Here is a 23,147-nt window from a genome sequence, read left to right as displayed (position 1 = left end):
TCCTCGTGTCTTGGTCGAGAAGACCCTGCTTTAGGTGTCCTTCCCATGTGCTCCCCGCCCACCCCAGCTGTCTGCTCCTGTCTGTGTCCCTGTTGAATCCGTATAGCTGCACAGAGCCTGGCCGGACACCGGTGTACTGTCAGCACCCACGACTGTGTTCGGTAAATGAGCAACTTGAACAAGTTCATCATGTAACCCAAACCTTGGGGGATTTCTGTTCACACACACTTCTTCAAATCCTAAGTTTGATAAATTAATGAATTTTCCCAGAAAACTCAACTGCCTGGACTTTATCCCTCAACTTCTTTACTCGTCGTTTGCTCAATTTCATTGTCTCCATTTTTATTCTTCATTTTACAAAAGCACGATCGTATTCTTTCTCTGGATGTTATTAGGCCACTTTAAGACTCAAGGAATTATAAATGTACTTAGAAATTATTTCTATCAGAGGATTAAAAGATTTTATCTTAAAAGAGAATTTCTCAGCTGGGCGCCGTGGCTCCCACCTGTAATCCCAGCACTTTGGGAGGCTGAGGCAGGCGGATCAAAAAGTCAAGAGATCAAGATCGTGGCTAACATGGTGAAACCCCATCTCTACTGAAAATACAAAAATTAGCTGGGCGTGGTGGTGCGTGCCTGTAGTCCCAGCTACTCGGGAGGCTGAGGCAGGAGAATTGCTTGAACCAAAGAGGTGAAGATTGCAGTGAACGGAGATCGCACCACTGCACTCCAGCCTGGCAACAGAGCGAGACTCCGTTTTAAAAAACAAAAAACAAAAAAAAAAAACAGAAAAAACCCCAGAGAATTTCTGGAAAATTCTCTCCTGTTGAATGCTTTATTTTTTTTTTTGACATTGCCTTAAAAACAATGTGTCATTATACCTACTATCTTAGAAGGTCCATTTTACTGAAATAATCATGCTTATCAGTATGCACATGTTATTATGCATTTCTCTGTATAATTAAGGACTTTGTGTGCATTTGAATTTACTACACCTTAAAGAGGATCATTTTGACTTGATTGAACAGGATAACTCTGCATAAATGCTGTAATCTATATGCTTTGAAAGTGGCTTTCCTGTCATTTGACTTAAGAATTTTCATAAGGAAAATCAGGACATCTTCATCCATTCTAAGGAGAAAACCAAAGGGAAGTTTGAGAGGAAGCCATTTATGCAAGTTTAAGGTCAAGAAAGACTAAAACTACTTGGGGTTTTGTCTTCAAATTTTTCAGCACAGTAGAATGCAGGAGGCCATCTTGGAAAATGCCACGTACAGCAATTAAAATCTTAGTCTTCTCTCTAAAAGCCTAAGGATGCAGCAGAGTTTACCGAAGGCCTTGTAGAGAGGCAGGATAATAAACAGAGGCTACCAAACAGGACAGAATCCAAGTGTTGGGTGTTCTGGCATCCTGAGAAGTTGGTTTTGTTTCTGTTTTTCTCATCTGAGAAAAATCTTTGGATAATAAACTTTCTGATTTTATCAGCCAATCCACTAATATTTTTAAGATATTTGTTCTCACTTTGGGAGAAATCACCCTGAAGGTTGTGCTCTTATATAATTAGCATATACCTTTAAGTGAAATGTTTCTCAGCCTATAATGTGGCAAGTTTATATATCTCTGAAGATGAAGATAATTACTTAGCTTGTTTAGAGAACAGACTGCCACAATGTGGGTATTTGCTGACTATAATTAAGGATGAACACGTTCCTGGGTAAAATAAATCCCAAAATGTTCAAAGTTAGAATTTTCTGTTTGGCAGGACAGCTAACAAAGAAGGTAGGTTGTGTCCTTTAAATCTATGCTGTGTGGTGTGGAAGGGCTCCAGCCACATACAGTGATTTCATTTTAAATAAAATACAATTAAAGTGTTTGCTCCTCAGTTGCACTGGTCGTGTTTGAAGTTCTCGATAGCCTCATGTGGCTGGTGGCTACCATACTGGACAGTGCAGATATATCTAGAACAGGTTTGTTCAACGCCCGTGGCCCGTGGGCCACATGGGGCCCAGGATGGCTTTGAATGAGGCCCAACACAAGTTCGTAAATGGTCTTGAAACATTGAGTTTTTTTGTGTGATTTTTTTCCCCCCTCATCAGCTGTTGTTAGTGTTAGTGTATTTTATGTATGGCCCAAGGCAATTCTTCCTCTTCTTCCAGTATGGCCTAGGGAAACCAAAAGATTGGACCCTCCTGATCTAGAACATTCCTATCATCGCAGAGAGCTCTATTGGTCAACACTTGGATAGCCAACGCCACCACCTTCCTTCTATGTTTAAATGTCTTTAAATGACCAAGATGATACATATCCATAACTTGCCCTACCTGTGCCCTGCCCCATCCCTGCCCTCACCTCATGGTACCTAGGCAACAAACAAAGCTAAATCCCTGAGAAATGCTCACCCACCCCAAGGGCTAGAAATGTGATCCCTGAGAACAAGTGGCTAAACTGGCTTCAGCAGACACATAGATATTTGGGGGAAAAAAAATAGCAATCTCATTACGGAATTAGGTGAATGAATCCATTGCTCTTTTTCTTCTTCTGGTTACATTAGGGATATCTAGACTTTTCCAAAGGCCCAGTCTCAGTTATCTATCTGACTTACTTCCTTTGTCCCTCAATGTTTTTTCCTGATTATATTTGCAAGTGAAGTTTGTTTCTACTCTTAAAGAGTTGAGAAAGTTAATTTCTAATATTGAGAGGATCTCAGTCTGCCTCAGAGTAATTTGAGTAAAGTGTTAGATTAAAACCAGGCTCCAGAATCGTTCTTCCTGTGCCAGCTTCTAGCTATTGACTCTCCTTGAGCTGAGGCACACATCTTGCTAGTTCTCTGTATATTCATTTAGTATTAGACAGATGGGAAAATGTCACTCTTATTAACAGAGGTGGGCTCCCCTGGACCTGAAAACCACACAGAGTCTAATTTATGGTCTGGCCCTAGATCTGACTTTGGAATGAAAGATTTTGAAACCTGCTTCCATGTTGCTACTTTTACAAAAGGTGCGAGTATTATTATTTCAGTAGCTAAAAAGTAATGCTGATGTGCTCATGGAAATGTATTCCATTCAATCAAGTAGGCAGTCTAGATTGTAACAATGTACATGTCCCCTTATTGGACTTAACAAAGTTGTTTTAATTTTGGAGGGAAAAAATATAACAGGTACACATTAAAAATTTTTAAAATATGGAATCCCCCCACCCCCCTCCCCTGGCCTTAACCTGGAGGCATTCTTACTTATAAGAAATTTAAAAAATTGAAATAAAACAGATTAATGTGTGTTTTCTCATCATGAATGCCGGCCTCTTTCCATAGCTCCTTTCCCTTTTCTCCTGGATCAGCTCCTCATTTTATTTCATTCAGAATTTTCTGTTTCTTTTCTCCATCTCAAAGAACCTCCAGGAAACTGCGTGGTTGTTTGGTGATGTCACTCACAGTCTGAGAAAGCCAGGTGCCTGCTAGACATTAAAACACGCTCATTATCTTTCCTGTAATCTGCTTCCTTGTCTCACAGAAATTCAAAACCTAAGTGGATCCTGGTTATAATGAAAAGAATCATCATCAGCCCTTTTTACATCTGACACTGGGGTAATTTTGTTGTGCGTATTTGGCCTCAACTGCTTTTTAACCCAACAGACAGCATTCAGACAACTGTCTTCCTTTATGGAGATGATCTCGTTCAACAGCTTCTGCTGTTATTAGTCTTAAGAGTTGAAAATAAAATGCTTATAGCCGGAAGCTTAGTAGGAAGACAAGTTGTCGCTTTCCAACCATCGTTTGGGAGTAGCAGTGAACTTGATAGAAGTCAGTATTTGCCAGAAAAATGATCCCAAGCCTTGCTCCAGGCTACTGGCTTCTCACCCACGGTTCCACGGCCCCTTCCTGGCCCCTTTGGTGGTCCCCTGTGTCTATTTCAGGCCATGTCTCCCTCTGTATGCAGACCCATGTATGCCAGTTCCTTTTTGCTGCCCCTTAGGTACCCTGAGATCAGTATATCTAATACTGAATTGACTTTCTCCCTGCTCATAATACCTTATTCTTTCCTTGCTTAGAACCCCTGGCCTCACTGTCCCTTCTGCAAACCAGAAACCTGCATGGCCCCTGGGTTTCTCCTGCCCACTCGTCTCTTGTAGCCAAGCAGTCACCAGATCTTGTGATCCTGCCTCTTGTTACCTGTCCCTCTCTCCTGCATCTGCTCCTTCCTGAGCACAAGCCTCATTATTTCATAGAGCCCTCCTGTGACCAACTGGTCTTTCTGCCTCCCTTAGTATCCTCTTGATATGGTTTGGCTGTGTCCTCACCTAAATCTCATCTTGAATTGTAGCTCCTGTAATTCCCACGTGTTGTGTAAGGCACCCCGTGGGAGATCATTGAATCGTGGGAGTGGTTTCTCCCATACTGTTCTCATGGTAGTGAATAAGTCTCACATGATCTGATGGTTTTATGAGGGGGTTCTGCTTTGCTTCTCTCTCTTGTCTGCCGCCATGTGAGACATACCTTTCACCTTCCACCATGCCTTTGAGGCCTCCCCAGCCACGTGGAACTGTCAGTCCATTAAACCTCTTTCTTTTGTAAATTGCTCCGTCTTGGGTTTGTCTTTATCAGCAGCATTAAAATGGACTAATACACCCCTTTTCAATCCACCCTACTAGAGATGACACATTCATTACCGATGGACTCATTGATCCAGTCAACATTTACTCAATACCTGCTTTGTCCCAGGCACTTCTTTTTGTTGTTTAACGAAATTAGCTTTTATAAATAAAAAGAACAATGAGGAAGAATAATGACACAAAATTTTGGGATTAATGGGCTTCAGGGATCCTTGCTGTACTGTGAGCTTATCCAATCAGATTTTGTTACGATGATGCTACATCATTTTGTTGCATGAGCCAATTTAATTCAAAAACTCTTATACTGTTTATGTAGCATTGTACTGACCCAACCTGTTGCAACTTAATCTTTGCATATATTTTCATGACATGCTCCCCAACAAAACAGAAACCAGTTTCTGCCATGGTCATTGTGCTTTGCACTACAAATACAAAATGTTCAGTTTTCCTTTCATCTTCCAAATAGTTTTCTATTTTCTCTGCAGTAAAGTCAATGTCATAGGCTTTTGTCCTTTCCAAATTAACCATCAGACGTCTTTTTTTTTTTTTTTTTTTTTTTTGAGACGGAGTCTCGCTCTGTCACTCAGGCTGGAGTGCAGTGGCACGATCTCGGCTCACTGCAAGTCCACCTCCTAGGTTCACGCCATTCTCCTGCCTCAGCCTCCCAAGTAACTACAGGCGCCCGCCACCATGCCCAGCTAATTTTTTGTATTTTTAGTAGAGATGGGGTTTCACCATGTTAGCCAGGCTGGTCCCGATCTTCTGACCTTGTGATCTGCTCACCTCGGCCTCCCAAAGTGCTGGGATTACAGGTGTGAGCTACCACGCCCAGCCCAGATGTGCGTTTACCATGATTATCCTGTTTTTTTTTACATATTGGCAACCAGATTCTACTCGACTGATTTATAGTCTGCCCCCATCTTGTATTTAAAAGCACATATTTCAACATAGTGAATTTCCTAAGCTACAGTTGATTTCAATTTTCTTTAGCTCATTTTTAATTCTCTTCATGCATAATCTTTAAAAAAATCCAATATGATGCTTTATGCTGTGCCATTTGACAACTTGAAAACTGGTTATGCTGTGTCCCAGGCACTTTTTTTTTTTTTTTTTGAGACAGAGTCTCTCTGTCACCCAGGCTGGAGTGTGCAGCCACGTGATCTGGGCTCACTGCAACCTCTGACTCCCTGGTTCAAGCGATTCCCCTGCCTCAGCCTCCCGAGTAGCTGGGATTACAGGTGCCTGCCACCATGCCCAGCTAATTTTTTTAATTTTAGTAGAGACAAGGTTTCCCCATGTTGACTAGGATAGTCTGGATCTCCTGACCTCGTGATCCGCCCACGTCAGCCCTGCAAAGTGCTGGGATTACAGGCATGAATCTCTGCGCACGGCCCCAGGCACTTCTTTTGATGATAGGAATACATTGGTGAACAAAACCCATGCAGTCCCTGTCCTCATGGAGCTTAGGGTCGCTGGGGGAGGACTGATGTTCAATTAATAAGTAGCACAGTAAAGACTGACGAGGGATGGCATAGGTTTGCCTATGCATATCTAAGCGTGTTATTCTATAGTGGTTTTCCTTCATCTTTGGGATAAAATCTAAGCTTCATAATATGTACAATAAGGCTGTTCTGGAACTGACAGGAGCCTCTTGATGTGCCTGCAGATCTTCTTCACGCTCCTGCCCCACGTCTGCACTTCACTGGAATGCCTTGGCCTCTTGCTTCTTGAGCAGACTTCAGTATGCGCCAAAGCACTGTTACTTCCTGGGGGCTTTTCCTGCTTTCTTGTTCATGGTATTTCTCCTTGGTGCTCTTGTGGCCTCACCGTGCCCCATCACCAACCCCTTCACTGTGTAATTTTGTATTGTCTCCTCTAAGTAGGTTCTGAGCCCCTCGGGAGCACAAATGCTGTTTTCTGTCATTGTATCCTGAGTGTCTGTCTTCACATCTGACATGTGATAGGTGCTGGATGAGTCTCATGGTTAGTGGTGCCTGCAGATGGATGATTGTTTTGATGGCGGTAATAGCACCTGGTTTCCGCAAGTATTTGGGCGAATACACACACCTCTGCTGGAGCTCCAGTGAATGAGATTTCAGCGTTGGGTGAGGTACTGGCCTATGTGGCATTTAAATGTTTTGAAAGTTATCGCTGCTTTTTTTCTGTTACATAATTATTTATTTTTACCAAGCTCTCAAATGTCTTAATTGTGCTGGTCATATGTTATGAATTCTATTTCTGGGTATTGTAGGAACAACAGTTCCTATGGCTTTTTTTTTTTCCTGTGTATGAGCAATTCGACTCAGTGGGATGATGTTTTGTTTTATAACTCATTAATGTTTGCTATACTGTGTACTCAAATATTCAATGTCAGCTGTCAGCTGCCATTGGGATCAATCCCACAGACCATCAAAATGTACTTTTAGGCTGAATTAGTCCTATGCCAAGACTTGATCCAGCAGCAGTTGGGAACCACGTGCCAGGCCTGGTGTATGTGGTCACAGACACGTTAATCCAGTCATACCTTTCTCCCCTTAAAGGAAGAATTAATGTTATTGTACTTTGGCTAATGCAAAGTCTCAAAATTAAATTAAGCACAACATAGGAAATTCTAAGTGGTTAAAATGGAAAACCATTTCATTCCCTCTGAGTGCAAATCTGGTGTCTCCATATACTCAAGGTGAATGGCTGTAATACTTAATGCTTTAAAAATGCATCTATTTCCAATGATAGATGAAAAGCATTTATTTGAGCCATCTGCATGCAGTGAACAATCTGTAAAATACTTGGTTGTCTTCAGCTGGGCAGCATTCTTCCAGCTCGTGTGGAGCTTAACTACATCTAGATCTCGTGCAAGGCATCCGGGCCAGCCATGAAGGAGACGAGGTCCCTGCTCTCAAGGAGATCACTGTCTGGATACACAGATGCTCAGGGCCCCGCAGGACCCCTCTGGCTCTTGGTGTGGACTGTGCACTGCATGCTTCTTTTCTTGAAAATTCTAGAGAAGTGCTCGCTGTCCTGTAGGTTAAGTCACTTAGTGTAATCCTGAGGGAATAAGCAGATGCCCTTACCGAAAGCCTGGCATCTGGGACTGTCAACATCGATTACTACAGGGACTTGATGAGATGGAATTAAAATTAGCCCATACAGAAAAAGAGCACAGGAACTGTCAGGGAGATAGGAACTTTTGTCCTGGAAATACATGGATTTTTGAATAGATTTCCTGATACAAAGGTCAGTGTTTCATACACATACATACTTCTCCCTACAACACCCCCATTTGACACCTATTAATACAACCCTTTTGTTTTTTTGGTGTTGGGTGGTGAGGTCGGAAAGGGTAGTCCATCATCCCCAAGCCTTACTTCTGGGGGGTTTCCTCCTTGTAGAGGGCTGGGAACTTAGTTCCAGTTCGGAAAGACAGGAAGAGACCTAACTACATCATATGCCAGGTGGTACTAAGTGCTACAAAGCAAAACAAAGCCAGGGAGGAAGGAGAGAGCATAATGGTGTGCAAATGGATAGATACATGTTCATACTTTATAAAACTTGTCAGACAGGTCTCTCTGAAAAAGTGAGATTTAGCAGAGACCTACAGGAAATGACCTCAAAAATGACTTCCTCATTTCCCGTAGGTCTCTGCTAAATGTCCAACTTTCAGAGAGCAAAAAGATAATTTGCAAAGGCCCTGAGGCAGGAGTGTGTTCTGTGTCTTTGAGGAACCGCAAGGTGTCCTCCGTGGCTGCAGAGAACAGGTGAGGGACAGCGTGGTATAGGGGTGGGTGCCCAGAGAAATTGCAGTAGGCCAGGAAAAGTTTAGGGTTTATTCTGAAGGATGGATCTGCCCTGACTTTGCAAAAGGACCATACTGACTGCTGAGTTGGAACAGCAGTGGCCAGGAGACCAATGGCCGTGGCTTTGTGTAGCATAGTACTGGTGTAGGTGGGGGGAAGTGCTGGGGTTCCAGCTGCATTTTGACAGTAGAGCTGACAAGATTTGCCAAAGAATTGGGTATTAAATATGTGAGAAAGAGGAGTCATGGATGACTCCAAGGTTTTTGGCCCAAGCAACTGGCAAAATGGAGTTGCTGTTTTTAGAAGGGAAAGACCAAGGGGGCAAACACATGAAAAGAACATTAGCGCCCGAATCTTAGATACTTTCTTTGCTCCATATGAAAGGAACTTGAAATTTGAAAGGATGCACATCTCTGAATATATAAGTAAATATTATAGTTGCCTAGTTCTTGAGATTACAGTTGATCTGTGAACGGTGCAAGGATTGGGGTGCCCAACCTGTGCAGTCAGAAATCCACGTATACCTTTTGACTCCCCAAAAACTTAACTACTAACAACCTACTGTTAATCAGAAACCTTACCAATAATATAGTCAATTAACGTGTTTTGTATGTTGTATGTATTATATACTGAGATTCCTACAGTAAAGCAAGCTAGAGTCAAGGAAAATGTTATTAAGAAAATCATAGGGAAGAGACTATATTTACAATTCATTAAATGGAAGAGGATCATCCTAAAGGTCTTCCTCCTCATCGTCTTCATGTTGAGTGGGCTGAGGAGGAGGAGGAAGATGGGTTGGTCTTGCTGTCTGTGGGGCGGCAGAGGCAGAAGACAATCCACATGTAAGTGGATCCTCACAGTTCAAATCCATGTCGTTCAGAGGCCAAATGTATTTGGGTCTGTGAAACTGGCCTTTGCTTTCCATCGTGGGCAGAGTTTGCTGATTATAAAATCATTTGTTCAGCAGAACTTGGGTGATTGGATTCCAAACCTGCAAAGGAACTGTCATGAGGGACAAATTTCTGCCAGCGGGTGTATCCCATCCCAGCAATACTGTCCTGAGCCCCTCAGCAAGATTCCATATCCTGGTGCAGGGAGTCATTCCTCGTACCCACCACCAAGCTAGCAGAGTACCTCCTGCCCCGTCAGCCTCCCTCCCTACCTTCTCGTCACTGGTTGCTCTCTCTCCTTTGAGCGCCTCCAGGTCTCCAAGTCTTTGGTGTAAGTGGCCCTGCCAACTCTCTCAGTCATTCAAAGAACAGTCTGTGTAAACACCACCAAGTTGACACCATCTGGCCCAATTCCCTTGCATTTTCTTGGAGAGTGATTGTCTTGTGAAGCATTGAGACAAAGCCTTATTTGAGGAGAGTCCTTGGGGGGAAACAATAGCTTCTATGTTCTTCACAAGAACCTCTTTGGAGAGTAAACTAAACTTGGGTGGGTGGACATTGAAAAGGCTTTTCCAAGGGTAGGAAGCAAAATGTAATTCTCCTCCTCTGCAGGAGTTTTTCTGTTGACGTTTCCTGTTCTTAACAAAGTACAGTGTGTGCCCTTAAGTGTGTTGTTCTGGAAGCATCCACAGCCCTTTCAGCGTATCTTACATGCTGTGGATAACTTTAAAAGTACCCATTTATTTTGCAAGTTGGAGGGAGTGTAAGACCCACTGAATTCAATACGTAGCATCCACATTTTTAACCAGAAATCTGAAGTGTTCATTTGCTTCCCATTTCTCCAGTGAACTTGACTCTTAACATTTTCTTAAATTAGGGAAATGGGAGCTGTAAGTTACAGTAGATGCCAAGTACTTGGCAAAAATGAAATGGGGTGGGGGGAAGCCATGGGGAAAATGTATTTGTCAAAACACTGTAGCCTAAATAACGTAACAATAAATGTAGTATCTCATGGCCAGGCAGTGCAACATTCAATACAGTAGTCACTTGCCACATGTGGCTATTTAAATTTAAATTAAATAAAATTGAAAACACAGTTGCACTAGTCGTACTCAAGGGCTCACTAGCCATCTGTGGCCAGTGGCTACTGAAATAGCACAGATATAGAACGTTCCCTCCCTGGTAGAACATTGTGTTGGGCAGTGCTGATGGAGAATATAGTATAGGAACCATCTATGATGAATTATCATACATGTCACTCGTTGTTGTCCAGCCCAAAGGCTGGGGGTAAGAATGCTAAGAGACTTGAAGAAAATCTTGTTCTACAGTGGCATGATCTTGGTGGTGTAGGATGGGAAGCTCACGTTTTGTACCCTTCAGTTGGAACCTTTATCCTGCTTGTAACTCTAGTCTAGGACAGTAACAGTGTTCTGAGCTATATGATCCTGTGTAGGTAACGTGCTTCTTTCTAAGACACTTACATAGAAAATATAACCTATTTTAATAAGAAAATAATGGAGTCATTTCAACTCATGGGGTAAATAAAATGTAGGAAGAAAAGGGGGAAGCAGAGCTGGAGTGAATTTTGAAAGTCCCCTGTTTGTCTGGGTGTGCGTGTGATCTGACTTTCAATAAAAGAGAATCAGATGGACGGATCTTCTCTTAACGCAGTGATGGATGACTGACATTGCCCTATTTTCCAGTTACATATAGACAGAATCAATTGTTTTCCAGCATAGAGAGCAGGCAAAGGATGGTTATCATGCCTTTGCTGAGACCAGACATGCTGGATAAATATTTACCAAGCTAAGGAGGTCTGCGAGAACAGGGCTGGGTCGGGGATGCCCAGGAGTAAGTGACATTCTCCTCATAGCAGAGCCATGTCATGCTACTGCCAGATGACCCAGCAGGCTCAGAGTCATACTTCAGAGGAGGGGAAGACAGGCCACCTGAGGAAAGGTAGCGTGACTTCAAACACTGGGCCACTAAGAAAGGTGAACCCCGTCTCTGAGGTACCAAGCTACATGCTGTGGGTGACACCAGAATCCATGGAGAAACCTCTGGGTGTCCTGCAACCCACAGAGAGATTTGGAAGCAGGCTGCAAATGGCACAGGGATACTGTCAACAATACGTAAAATGTAGTCAGTCAGCATAAGAAATCGAAATTTCCATGATCACAGCTTATCCTGAATGTGTGTTAAAGTAAAGCCAGGGGATATTGTACTGACAAATAGGAAGAGGAGAAGGTGACCTCCCTGAGCCTAGAGAAAGGCAGGGCAGGGATTTATCAGGTTAGCATGGGCCAGTGGAGAGGGTGCTGCCTCCTGCCCACTTGGCAGAAAGGGCCAGACATCCCGTCTTTACACTAAGACGGTCATTTTACTTAAGATGGCCGTTTTGCTTACCCACATTTTTTTGCTCAGCTCACTATTGAGTCAACAAATCTTTTGATCATGGCAGGGTTTCCAGATTTTTTTGGATTGTAAGGCACATGTGAGGATGCCTCAAAGAGATGCTGGTCTAGTTGGGTCTTACTCTTTACCAAGTAGATATTTATGTGTGTCGAAGTCCGTCTATGAATGATCTGTGGACTTGAGCTATTTCCCTGGCATTTGATCATCTCCAACCAAGCTGATCAGTCACTTTTCATTCCTGAAAGGAGGAAAAAGAACAAACAGGTCTTTTCCACTGCAGCATTTTGGCTTCACTGTGGCTTCTCTTGCTCTCATCTGACCCTTGGCCCTCCTCCTCACTGAGGCCTGTGGAAATCACAGCTCTGTGAAATTTACATTATTCTTGTTATGATCACCAGTGAAGCAACTCACTTGCAAAGCCACTAACTCAAGGAGGGCAGGTTGTGGGATGCCATGAAGGGTTCAACCATCTCTTATCAAGCATTCAACAAATATTGATAAATGATGTTATAATGTTTATTTGTATCATGTCATGCAGTGGACTTAAGAGTTCTCCCACATGTCATATTACTTACTTTAAAAAACAAACTTGTGAGGTGAGGACGGTGCTTGCTTATTACTTTTCTGTGTAAGTCGTTATGGGGAAAGATGAAATAGACACAAACCTGGCCTTTGGCATAAAGGTAAATTTACAGTATTATTAATTTGGAGAGAGCACTTTAGAGATTGGCTTTGTTTGTTGTATTTCTTCTTTCTGTTTTGGCAGGAGTGAAAAGCATTTTATTTTTCAAAAAATATATATATGTCCCCAAGGCCAGGCATGGTGGCTCACGCCTGTAATCCCAGCACTTTGGGAGGCTGAGGCGGGCAGATCACCTGAGGTCAGGAGTTCAAGACCAGCCTGGCCAACATGTTGAAACCCCGTCTCTACTAAAAACACAAAAATGAGCTGGGCGTGGTGGAGGGTACCTGTAATTCCAGCTACTGGGGAGGCTGAGGCAGGATAATCGCTTGAACACAAGAGGCAAATGTTGCAGTGAGCTGAGATCGCACCATTGCACTCCAGCCTGGGCAACAAGAGCAAAACTCCGTCTCAGAAAAAAAAAAGTATGCACGCGCGCACACACGCGCGCGCGCGCACACACACACACACCCCCAGGCACTATTTATTTATTTTTTTGCAAGTCTGTATCTACTTACATAAAGGGCTACATTGTTAATTTAAATGAAGGGGATTCATGTTTCCGGCTTCTTGCCTGGTATACCTTGGTGCTCTTTTGAAGTGATATTAAATTTTAGGGCAGGAATCATAAATTGATTTTGATTCCACTGCCAAGTTTAAAGGAGTCATGGCAGCAGAGGGAGCCCTGGACAAGCAATGCCAGGAGACTCGCGTGTCCTCAGTGGATGTGGGGAGGATGAAGGGGCAGTGGATACGACCCAGGTTTGCCATTCTTGCTCCGTGGGGGAATGTTAGCCATTTAGATTTAAGGAAGCTTGCTGGGCTGCTACCTCTGCCTCACCACTTCTGCTTATAAACTCCAGATTTGTCAATAAGATGACCTTTGAAAGCACTAAAAGCCTGTAGATAAAAATAACCTCCCAGGGCCCCTCTCCTCCCCCATGTTCTTCTGGCTGGGTGAGTCAGTTTCTTATGCATCTTTGACTTGCTGATTTGTTCCATAAAGCATCACCATCTTAAAGAATGGTTCAGATAATAAAGAGACATTTGGAATTTTCTTCCCAGCCTAAAGACTTACTTCAGAAATAAAGGTCAGTTCAGATTTGTTAACATCTGCATTAATTAGGACATCCAGCATGTCAAGTAATAAATGCTAAAATTCTTTCTGGAATAATAAAGAATTGTATCTGGAAGACTGGGGTATGTATGCATGTGGTATTTTGAGAGTCCTTTCTTCCCATCCTTTTATTTTTTTGCATTCTTAATATAAGAAAGGGCCATAATCACTGCAGTTTAAAGTATAAGAAAGAGCCCTGAACTGGGATGACCTCAGGTGGTTGCTTAGCTTCTAGCCCAGGGCTTGTCCGGGCCAACTGCACATTAGCCTCACCTGGGGAACTTTTTGAAAGAGTACTGATTCCCAGGTGCGACACCAGCTAACTGAATCAGAGCTTTGGGGATGAGACCTGAGCAGCCATACATTTTTTAAAAGAGCTTCCACGTGGAGCATGTCCTGGTTTGGCAGCAGCTACTCGAGCAGGTCTGTGGCTTCAGTTTCCTCATCTATAAACTCCCATTATCCATCACTGGGAAGACCTTCGTGGATTAGGCTCGTCACCTTCTCCAACCTCACCCCCATCATTCCTTCCTGTCCCATGGCCCCCTGATTGCAGGTACACCTTGCTGCCAGCACATCTGCACACTCTCCTTTCTGCCTTGAACGCTATTTCCCCAGTTTCTTCCCATTCCAGTTCTCTGGATGAAACGACTTTCCCTGTAAAAATCCAAATCAATGCTTCTCCCCTTGTAGAAACCCCTGTTCTCCCCAGAGCAGACATGGGCATCCTTCTCCTATGTTTCTATGATCTGTGAAGACAGGGACCCCCCTCTTCATGCACCTCCTCCACTCCTAGCACAGATGTTCAGAAAGCCTTTACTAATGGGAGCCTTTTTTGGGTAGAATATCTGCTTTCCCTTCTGAGGTTCTGAGCCATGTTAGAGTACTTGTAAACTGTAAAGGATTTTACAGTACTTGTAAACTGTAAAGGATTATAAAGTGACTTAAATGGCTTTTTTTTTTCTTCTTTTTTTTTTGGAGACGGAGTCTCCCTCTGTCTCCCAGGCTGGAGTGCAGTGACACAGCTCACTGCAGCCTCTGCCTCCCAGCTCAGGGGATCCTCTCACCTCTGCCTCTTGAGTAGCTGGGACCACAGGTGCTAGCCACCATGCCTGGCTAATTTTTGTATTTTTTTTGTAAGGACAAGATCTCACTACGTTGCCCAGGCTGGTTTCAAACTCCTGAGCTCAAGCAATCCTCCTGCCTTGGCCTCCCAAAGCTGGAATTACACGGCTGTAAATGACTTTTTAAATGACACTGATTTAAATGATTTCAAATGATGGTTTTTTAATAACAGCAAACGAATATTCATATGTCACCTTCTTGTAATCTCTGCTTTTCTTCAAGTCAGAACGTGGGGTATAGGGCTTTCTTTATTGTTCACAGCACAGTCTGGTTACCCTCAGGGGAGATGCCGGATTGTTCCCATAGGAAGATAGGCCATAGGGTAGCAATAGGAAGATAGGCCATAGGGTAGCCCTAGTGCTGTCAACACAAAGTGACGTTCAGCTCATCAGCAGGAGCTACTTAGATGATGTGTTTGCCCTGGGCAGCAGCTCCATAGAACCAAAACCTTGTCCAAATAACTGAGCTGCCCATGAAATTTTATTATGTGGACTTACCTCTCTCGAAACCATCTGTGCGTGTGGTTTTGTGAAGCAATTAAGTTGCAGGTGTGCAATAGAAATGAAGTAGCAGCTTAATTATTTGGTGAAACAGCAGGCATTTGGGATTCGAGACTAGCTTTAAAACTTCCCAGGCTTTGTTCATGCTATTTTGTTCTTAGGAATTTTAACACAGCCTAGAGAGAAAGGGTGAATAACTGTGACTACAGCCAGCTATAGGTACAATAATTTTAAAAACTCAACCTGCCCCGTATTTAAATGAAATTATGAGAAGGTCTGTCTGATTCTCTTTGGAGTGTTACTACTGTGGGAAAGAGGACATTTGGGTGGGGACGTTATGGTTATGAATGGTCTGACATGTAAGCAAAGTTTGGGTAGATGTGTATGTTTGGGGGAAGGAAGCCCCTGTCTCTCATCTGACTCTCAGAAGGGTTCTGTCTCCCCGCCACCGCTGCACCCCCTACCAATAGGAACAAGAGTCTTAAATGCTGTTTTATGTTACTTGGAAGTTGTCAGTTGTATCTAGGAATTACAGATAGATTTTGAATAAGTTCCTTGTCATGTTACATGGCACAGAAGAAGATCCCTATCAGAGCGGGTTTCTGAATTATCCACGTTCCCTGTATCTTGTTTGCCATCATCCTGTGTGTTTGCATTTTGACCTTGACATTTCTGATGAGAAACGGCAGAGAAGTAGAAAATGAAATAAACCACAAAGCAGCATGCCAAGAAACAGGGCGACCGAGGATTTCCATGTCAGGTTGTGTAGGACTGTGTTGGGAAGCGCCCTAGGCCCCAGAGCTGCGCAGCACGGTGGCCCTGCGTGTGCTCTGCGTATTTGAGCATCTGTCCTCTGTCAGGCATTGTGTGTATACTTTCCTTTTTAGTTCCTTTAACAGCATTTTCAAGGCTTAGTTATCCCATTTTGCCAAGGAAAAGGGAAGACACCATGGCTCGTGTTTAAATACCTTGCCTGGGGAATCACACGTCTCTACGTTGTCATTCATGTCACGTAATCTGAAGACGGATGGACAAGGTCCCATGCTTGCACAGAGGTGGACTCACTAAACATTTGTTAGATGTCATTTACTAGCATAGAAGACAGTTTCCAAAGGTGCAGATAGAAACTCTTACGGGACTGTATTCCATCTTCTTTTTGTTTTATCATCTACTTGTATGAAAGAGTTGGTTGAAGCCGTCAGCTTAATTCTTTTCCCCTTACCTGTGGCTTTCACATAGTTTGTGTTTGCTCTACCAGCTGTTCCCAGGAATGGAGTGAAGCCCTTGTTTTGTTTTTATCTCTGTGTTTACGCTGTTGGGCTTTCATATCTTTTCTTCATCAGCCCTTCATTCATTCTCTGGTTATGGGACATGATCAATGTACAGAGGAGTTAAAAACAGTCGCTGACCTTCTAGGAGTTTAGAGCATAAAAAAGGAGCTTTCTGTCTTTTCAGCGCCTTGGTTGTGTAACAATGTAGGTGAGTTATACCTGCTGACGGATGAGTAGTGTGTTTCTTGCTGTAATGCGGAAATAGAAAAGATTAAATGGTTGGGCAGGCTTTAGGAATGTGTTTGGTCATTTACTGACGTTGTATATATGAGGGTTTTCAGACCTGTGCTGAATGGAACTGCAAGTTTTAAGTGGAGGGGCTGCCGAGTAAAAATGAAGGTGCGTGCTGCTCAGATGCTATCTGGTGGGAGGGATGGAACAGGAAAGCGGAGGTTTCTTTGGGAGTGCAGTGAGTGGCCCCCTTGGGATTATGTGCACAACTTCAGAAAATATTGATTGTATTTAAAAAATACTGATTTTAATGCTGGGTAATAAAGTTATACATGTTCCTGTCAAAAACATTTGAACCTACAGAAACTAAAAAAAAAAAAAAACACACTTCTACCATGCAGAAGTAACCATTGTTATAAAACTTTTGTGTCTGTTTTTTTGGCATAGGGTATTTTATTAATATTGACCTTTGCTAGAAACAAACTTTTCTCTTCCTCTCTATCCTCACACCCTGTCTCCCGCACTGAGAACAAGATGGCCACCAGCCAAGAGACATAAAAGCATGCTCTGGCTGGTTCTATTGGAAAGATGGGGCCCAGCAGGCGAAATGTATGAAAACGTAGGGGCTGCCTACTGAAGTGAGAGCTTTGACATTACGCCTTCAAAGTATTCCTTTCCTTGCCTATTCTACAGAAGACTCGTAAGCCTTGAGCAATTGTGTGTGGAGTTATGCTCGTGGGTGGCAGCAGAAATGCTAAAGTAGGAAAAATATTAATAAAGATACAGTCTGGGCCCCAAAGAGCCACATTAAAGTCTTAACTCCAGTTATAGCCTTGGAAACCTGAATTCATAAATTCCTTCCATCCTTCTGCAGCCTTAGGAAGATGTAATTCTTTAATCACTTTATTTGAGAGCTTAGGAAAATAAACAGTAACAAAAAGCTGTTCGGTGAAGCTATATGGCTGCGACACATGACTGCACGAGCAAAAACGTGGTGCTGAAATCACTGCTATTTTAATAATCGGTGCATTTGATTCTAGCTCTTTATTATTTTAAAATAGTTTTCTGTTTCTATGTTTTTGGATGCTTTCGGCCTCCCGGGTCATGTGCTGCTTCAAGTAATTTGTGCTAATCAGTAGCTAATCAGGCGGACTGAAATGCTACGGGAGCATTGAAAGCTTCCTCTTTTGTTCTGACCTCACTATTGAATAGTTTCTAATGTTCCCCCAAATAATTTTCTAAGAATTTATTAAAACACTCCCTCTCAGTCCCAGTAATAGGCCAAGAGCCAACCACACACCGAATTTGGCCGCACCCTTTCCCCCTGAGAGCACTGTATCTAGATTAAGGTATTTATTGAGGCAAAGAGAAAGTTGGTGTTTGGTTAGGAGGTCTGGAGAGAGAAGACAGTCGTCCATGCTGCCTCACGGGGTTGACCTCGAGTACTGTGGGATGACAGGCTTTCACGTTAGGTCATGGGGAACTGTTCTTTGGGGGCCTGGGCCACTGTCATTTGCACGGACCCCATGTCTCTTTCAGCCTTGGTAGTAGTCATCCAACCATGTCACTGTCATCGTTCTAACCAGCAGTGAAGAGAGCTGGGCAGATGCTTTGGGAGCCCTCTTGGTTTGGTACCCAGGATGTCCACGTATTCTTTTTGAGTGGACTGATTTCCAGGGAAAATGTTAATTATATGACAGCAGTTTTATAAACATGAACAGAATGTGTTCTGTACATGAAAGGGTCTTGCCTTCTGACTGTGCCCTCTTGTCAGTGGCTTCATCAGCTCTTCCATCTCTGCAGGTGGAGAAGCCACTTCTCTGCTCGGCCCAGCAGGGCCACCCTTCCCTGTCCCTCTGTACTTTTTTTCTAAAAAAGAGAGCAGAATTGTGAATATTGAACAGCATTATGAATATTATTTGCTTTACCAAATGATGGTTTCAAATATCTATGGGGCGCTTAATGTCCAGTTTTCTTTGAAAAGAGACTTCTCCAAAAACGTTGGCCTGGTCAGGCACTGAGGCTTCTGGCTTCTGTGCTGCCGCCGACTTGGGGGCTCCATGGCCTTGGAGAGTTACCTTTTAAGGGACTCCATGAATGCATCCTAAATGACAAAGTCCCTGCCTGGATGATCTCTCAGGGCTGTCCAACCCTGGAACTGGTGATCCTGTAGTTGGTCCAGACCAGCTGTCATCAACCTGGGGCCGTTGTGCCATCCAGGGGACATTGAGCTGGGTCCAGAGACTGCTTTGGTTGTCATCTAATGGCATCTAGAAGAAAGAGGCCAAGGCGCTGCTGGTCATCCTACAAAGCATAGGACAGCCCACCCCGTCCCCAATAAAGGAACACCTGCCCAAATGTCAGTCATGCAGAGGTCCTGCAAGCCCCCACCTGGAGGAGCCCGGGGCATGTACATTGACCAGCTCCTGGCCACTTGAACGCACTTTGTTCTTTCTCTCTGTTGGACTTGTAGGGCTTTCTGTGGTCCACGTGTCACTTTCCACGCCTGTTTACCATCTGAAAGTTCTGTAGGTGAAGAGGTGGAGAAGTCAGACAGGCCTGCTTGGCAGAAACAGAGCTTCTATTGTGTGAGGTTGCTGGCAAGTGGGAGAAGCCTGAAGTCAAGCCTTCCGCGGAGGTGTGGGTTTTCTAAGCCACATTAAAAATGTGTGGCTCATTTTCTTCTCTCTGTCAGAATTTTCCTGGCAGTGACTTAGGAGCTTGGCATTTGTTTACTTTTCCATTTTGTTTATGTCTTTCTACATTCCTGGGACTTGGATTGTTAAAAGCTCAGCGTTTTCTAGATGATACTGTGCATTTAATATTTTAGAGGGGGTAAAACCTAAAGAAGAGGTGTTTTGATCATATAAACCTTTTGGGCTTTTGGGGGAAAATCAAGTCCCCAGAATGATTACTACAGTGAAAACACACAGAGGGATACTTAACTTGCCTTAAGAAGCCAGTGTTTTTATTTAAGTGCACATGTACTCAGTGGTGTATGGCTCAGACCTCTTTAAAAAGCAGAAAGTAAAGACTGTCCTCTGAGCAAAAGCCAGGACATGGAGGGTGCGTGCAACAGCCTCATTAATTCAGGTGACCGGATTTCTCAAACAAAACAGATCAGCCCGTCCGTCGCCTTTAAAATTTATGATCATTTTTTCCCCCTGAGGAAACCTGATTCCTTTTAAGGAATACTTAGTGTAGACACACCTCAAAATTGACCCCATACACAGACTGGCTCTGTACCCATTAACTTCTCTGCATAGAAGTAGGAAGCAAAAAGGAACTTCCCATGAATTGGGCTGACTTAGCTGCCACATTTGGGCACAAAAGCAGGGGCCACCAAGTTGGCTGTTACTCTGCTCTTTCATGGAAAGCCGTAACCAAACCTCCAGAATAATGGGGCAAACACGTGGGATGAACTCTGTTTCCACCACTTTTGTAAACTCTACCGTGAACAGGGAGTGCCAGTTTATGCCTGTAATATTACCTATATAAAAATTCTTTTCTAGCTCACATTCATTCCTCCATTTTCCCCAGTTGCTATGTTTTCAACCTCCCACACTCATCTTTTTTTCACCCCTGCAGACACCAGTGGCCAAAGATGGTCACTCTCCTTTTCCAAGAGCCGCTTCTTCCTGACCGGGGCGGATCTGCTTTGCCACACTTTACCCTTCATGGGTGTGCTCAGGCAAAAAGCTCTGCAGCCCTCTCTCCTAGCACCGACCTAGCCTGGGTGCTAGCAATGACCAAGGTCTGGGCATTTGAGGAATGTTTACCTATAAGATAGTTCTCTGGAGAAATCAAGGAAAGGCAAGGTGAAGAGCGAAGAGGAACTTCTTCAGGATCCCATTGGGATGAGAATGGAAGCCATTAGTTCTCAGTTGTGGGATGCATCTCTCCTTGCTGAGAGAATGAGGGATGAAGTGGCATGGTTGTCACTGATCCCTTGGGACCAGAGTAGGGGCAGGAGCAGCTCTTATCTGCAGCTGTGGGTGCTTTGAAACCAGGGGTGAGGAGAGTTAAGGTGAGTGCAGTAAGCCCATTTGGACAAGTGAGAGAACAGGGAGTATCCAGCCCCAGCGGGCAGAGCTCCTGAGCTGAGGGCGGAGGTAGTGATGTGGCAGTGGGTAGAAGTGTGGAAGTGGCCACTTGGCCCTGGTGGAGTTTTAATGAATTTTGCGGGCCCACTCTGTGTGTAGCAGGCTCTGTTTTGATTGTAAAGGGAATATCAATATAATTTACCTTGATTGGTTACGCTCAACATGCACGAACCTCAAAAACTTTATGCTGTGTGAATAAAGTCAGATACACATGATTACATGTTCTTTGAAGCCATTTATGTGAAATGTCCAGAAAAGTCAAATCTCAGAGGCAGAAAGCAGATGTTGGGTGGTTGTTTTGGCCTGGGAGTGGGAACAGAAATTGACTGCAGACTGGCTTGAGGGGAGGTTTCAGGGTGATACGGAAATGTTTTAGAACTGGATTGTGGTGGTGTTTGCACAGCCCTATAAATGTACTAAAAAGTCACTGAACTGTATACTTACAGTAGTTGAATTTTATAGAATGTAAATCTACTGCAGTAAAACTGTTAACGTTTTATTTGGACTGGATTTTTTTTTTTAGGCTTGTGGTGGGAATTGAGAACCTACAAAAAGATTTTTATGGGGGAACTTGGTCCTCATTGTGTATGTTCTGGTTTGGGGAAACATGTTCATAAATGATGCCGTTAAGAGTTGGAACTTGTAAACTAAGTTCTATCTGAACCTGCGCCCTTAGCTTTAGTAAGTGGATGTTCCAGAGTCCCTGTTATCATCTTCTGAAATGCTCAACATACAAATGGCTTCTTGGTTTATATATATAGGACATAGATTTATGTATACGGGAAAATCTCACTAACTGTAATATTTTACTTTAGTCCAAATTAGTAAAATCGATATGTGTAACAGGAGTGGAATTCTATAGAATCTCAGGGTTGGAAAGGCCTTTAAAGGTTAAGCGCCGGAGGAGGAATTCTGCAAAGAAAAACAGACAATTAAGAAATTCAAAGACTGTACTGTATTTGACTAGCTGATTGAAAGACCTCAAAGTTAATTCATGCCTCTTTGATTAGAAAGTTTCATTCATCAGGGTTCACTCCTTACTTGACCGAAGTGGTGGTCTGAATTTAATTGCAAGTCTCCTTTTCCCCTGGTGTTTAGAAAACTCTATACCTAATGGTCTTCTCTGTTTATTTTGGGAAATGCAGCGCTTATTAGCAAGGTTGCTGAGAGTCACTTCAGGCCTGGTAAAAACAAACCGTGAGCTCCCTTTTCCCCTATCCCCACGGGTAGATTCATCTTGGTGTATGACATAGTGGAGCCTGAGACCCCTCCAGCAGAAGGGTCTGCTGCTCTGCCAGACCTGCACATGGAAGCCAATAAAATTATTGGGTAATGGAGTGTGGGACTTTTAGCTGCTTAATTGAAGGCTCTTGGTTTTGCCCATATTTACTTGGAGTTTATCTTTATGATTTTTATTCATCTAAGTACTAGTTGGGAAGAAAAATTATTTTTAAATGGTTTATAGATTATCAAGGGCTTTTGAAGTGACTCGCGGTTCTGTTTCATTTGTTTATTCAGTCAGTCAGCAAACATGTACTCCTTGGGGTGTTAGGTCCAGAAAGCTAGAGATTCCGAGGTGGGTCCTGCTTTGAGATAACTCTAGGCTGGTGGAGAGGAGGGCTGCAGAGTGGTACAGGCCTGGAACCTGGAGACACAGGAACCAGGAAAGCTACCCATTCGATGGGCACAGCCAAGGTGGTTGCGCAAGTTTCTTGCAGGCGGGCGGGTGCCATGATTTTCAATGGTATCACCTTCGCAGACCAAACTGATGAACTGAGAAATTGTGTGTGATGCTGACGTTTCTGTCTCAAGCCAAAAGGCATTTATTTCTCACAGCTCACCCCTCCCCGTCTTTCTTCAACTACTAAAATGTTGTGACCTTGTCTGAGCTGGCCATAAATTCATACATAGCAGATTAACATATTGTCTTCTCTGTCAGTCATTGGAACATGCTATTCATATCTTTCCATTTAACCTTAAAGAATATAACAAAGCATGTGCCACAAAGAAATATACTTGAATTCTGCTTGCACGTCTTTCAGCCTCACAAGTCTGTGGTCTGTATTCTTTGTGTTGAGTAGCGAAGTATTAGGCATGGCCATAATGCTTTTAGCAAGAGAGAGAGAGAGAGAGATAAGTGAAAGTTCACTATAATTTGTGGTTGAAAGATGATAGGGGCTCAGTAAGAATTTTTAAATGTATATCTTTTTTTTTCCCCTTAGGGAAAATCCTTTCCTCGTTCGCTAACAACAACTTGTATTTGTCAGAGAGGATGCAATCCTAGTACTGGCTGCCATTTGGGTACTCATGCATTTAGATCAGTTTCCAACATTTTATCCCTTGAACTTTTAATGCCATGACGTATCTCTTGAGAATTTCTTTCTTTTCTTTTTTTTTTTTTTTTGAGACGG

The 23,147-nt window shown here is 43.3% G+C and overlaps 1 protein-coding gene across 1 annotated transcript in view; it reads left to right on the top strand.

Moving 5' to 3' along the window:
• Positions 1-67: 67 nt before the first annotated feature.
• FARP1 (FERM, RhoGEF (ARHGEF) and pleckstrin domain protein 1 (chondrocyte-derived)) overlaps positions 68-23,147 on the top strand; it is a gene marked incomplete at its 5' end in the record, with an annotated part of 192,374 nt that continues 169,294 nt past the window's right edge. Inside the window, one exon of the mRNA XM_011992457.1 lies at positions 68-161. Coding sequence (XP_011847847.1) covers positions 68-161 — 94 coding nt within the window. The remainder of the gene's footprint in view (positions 162-23,147) is intronic.

The sequence above is a fragment of the Mandrillus leucophaeus genome, unplaced genomic scaffold (genome assembly GCF_000951045.1).
Source record: "Mandrillus leucophaeus isolate KB7577 unplaced genomic scaffold, Mleu.le_1.0 Scaffold1103, whole genome shotgun sequence".
NCBI classification, from domain to species: Eukaryota; Metazoa; Chordata; class Mammalia; order Primates; family Cercopithecidae; genus Mandrillus; species Mandrillus leucophaeus.
Note: the sequence above shows the minus strand (reverse complement) of the source record. Positions and strands in the feature narration are given on the sequence as shown.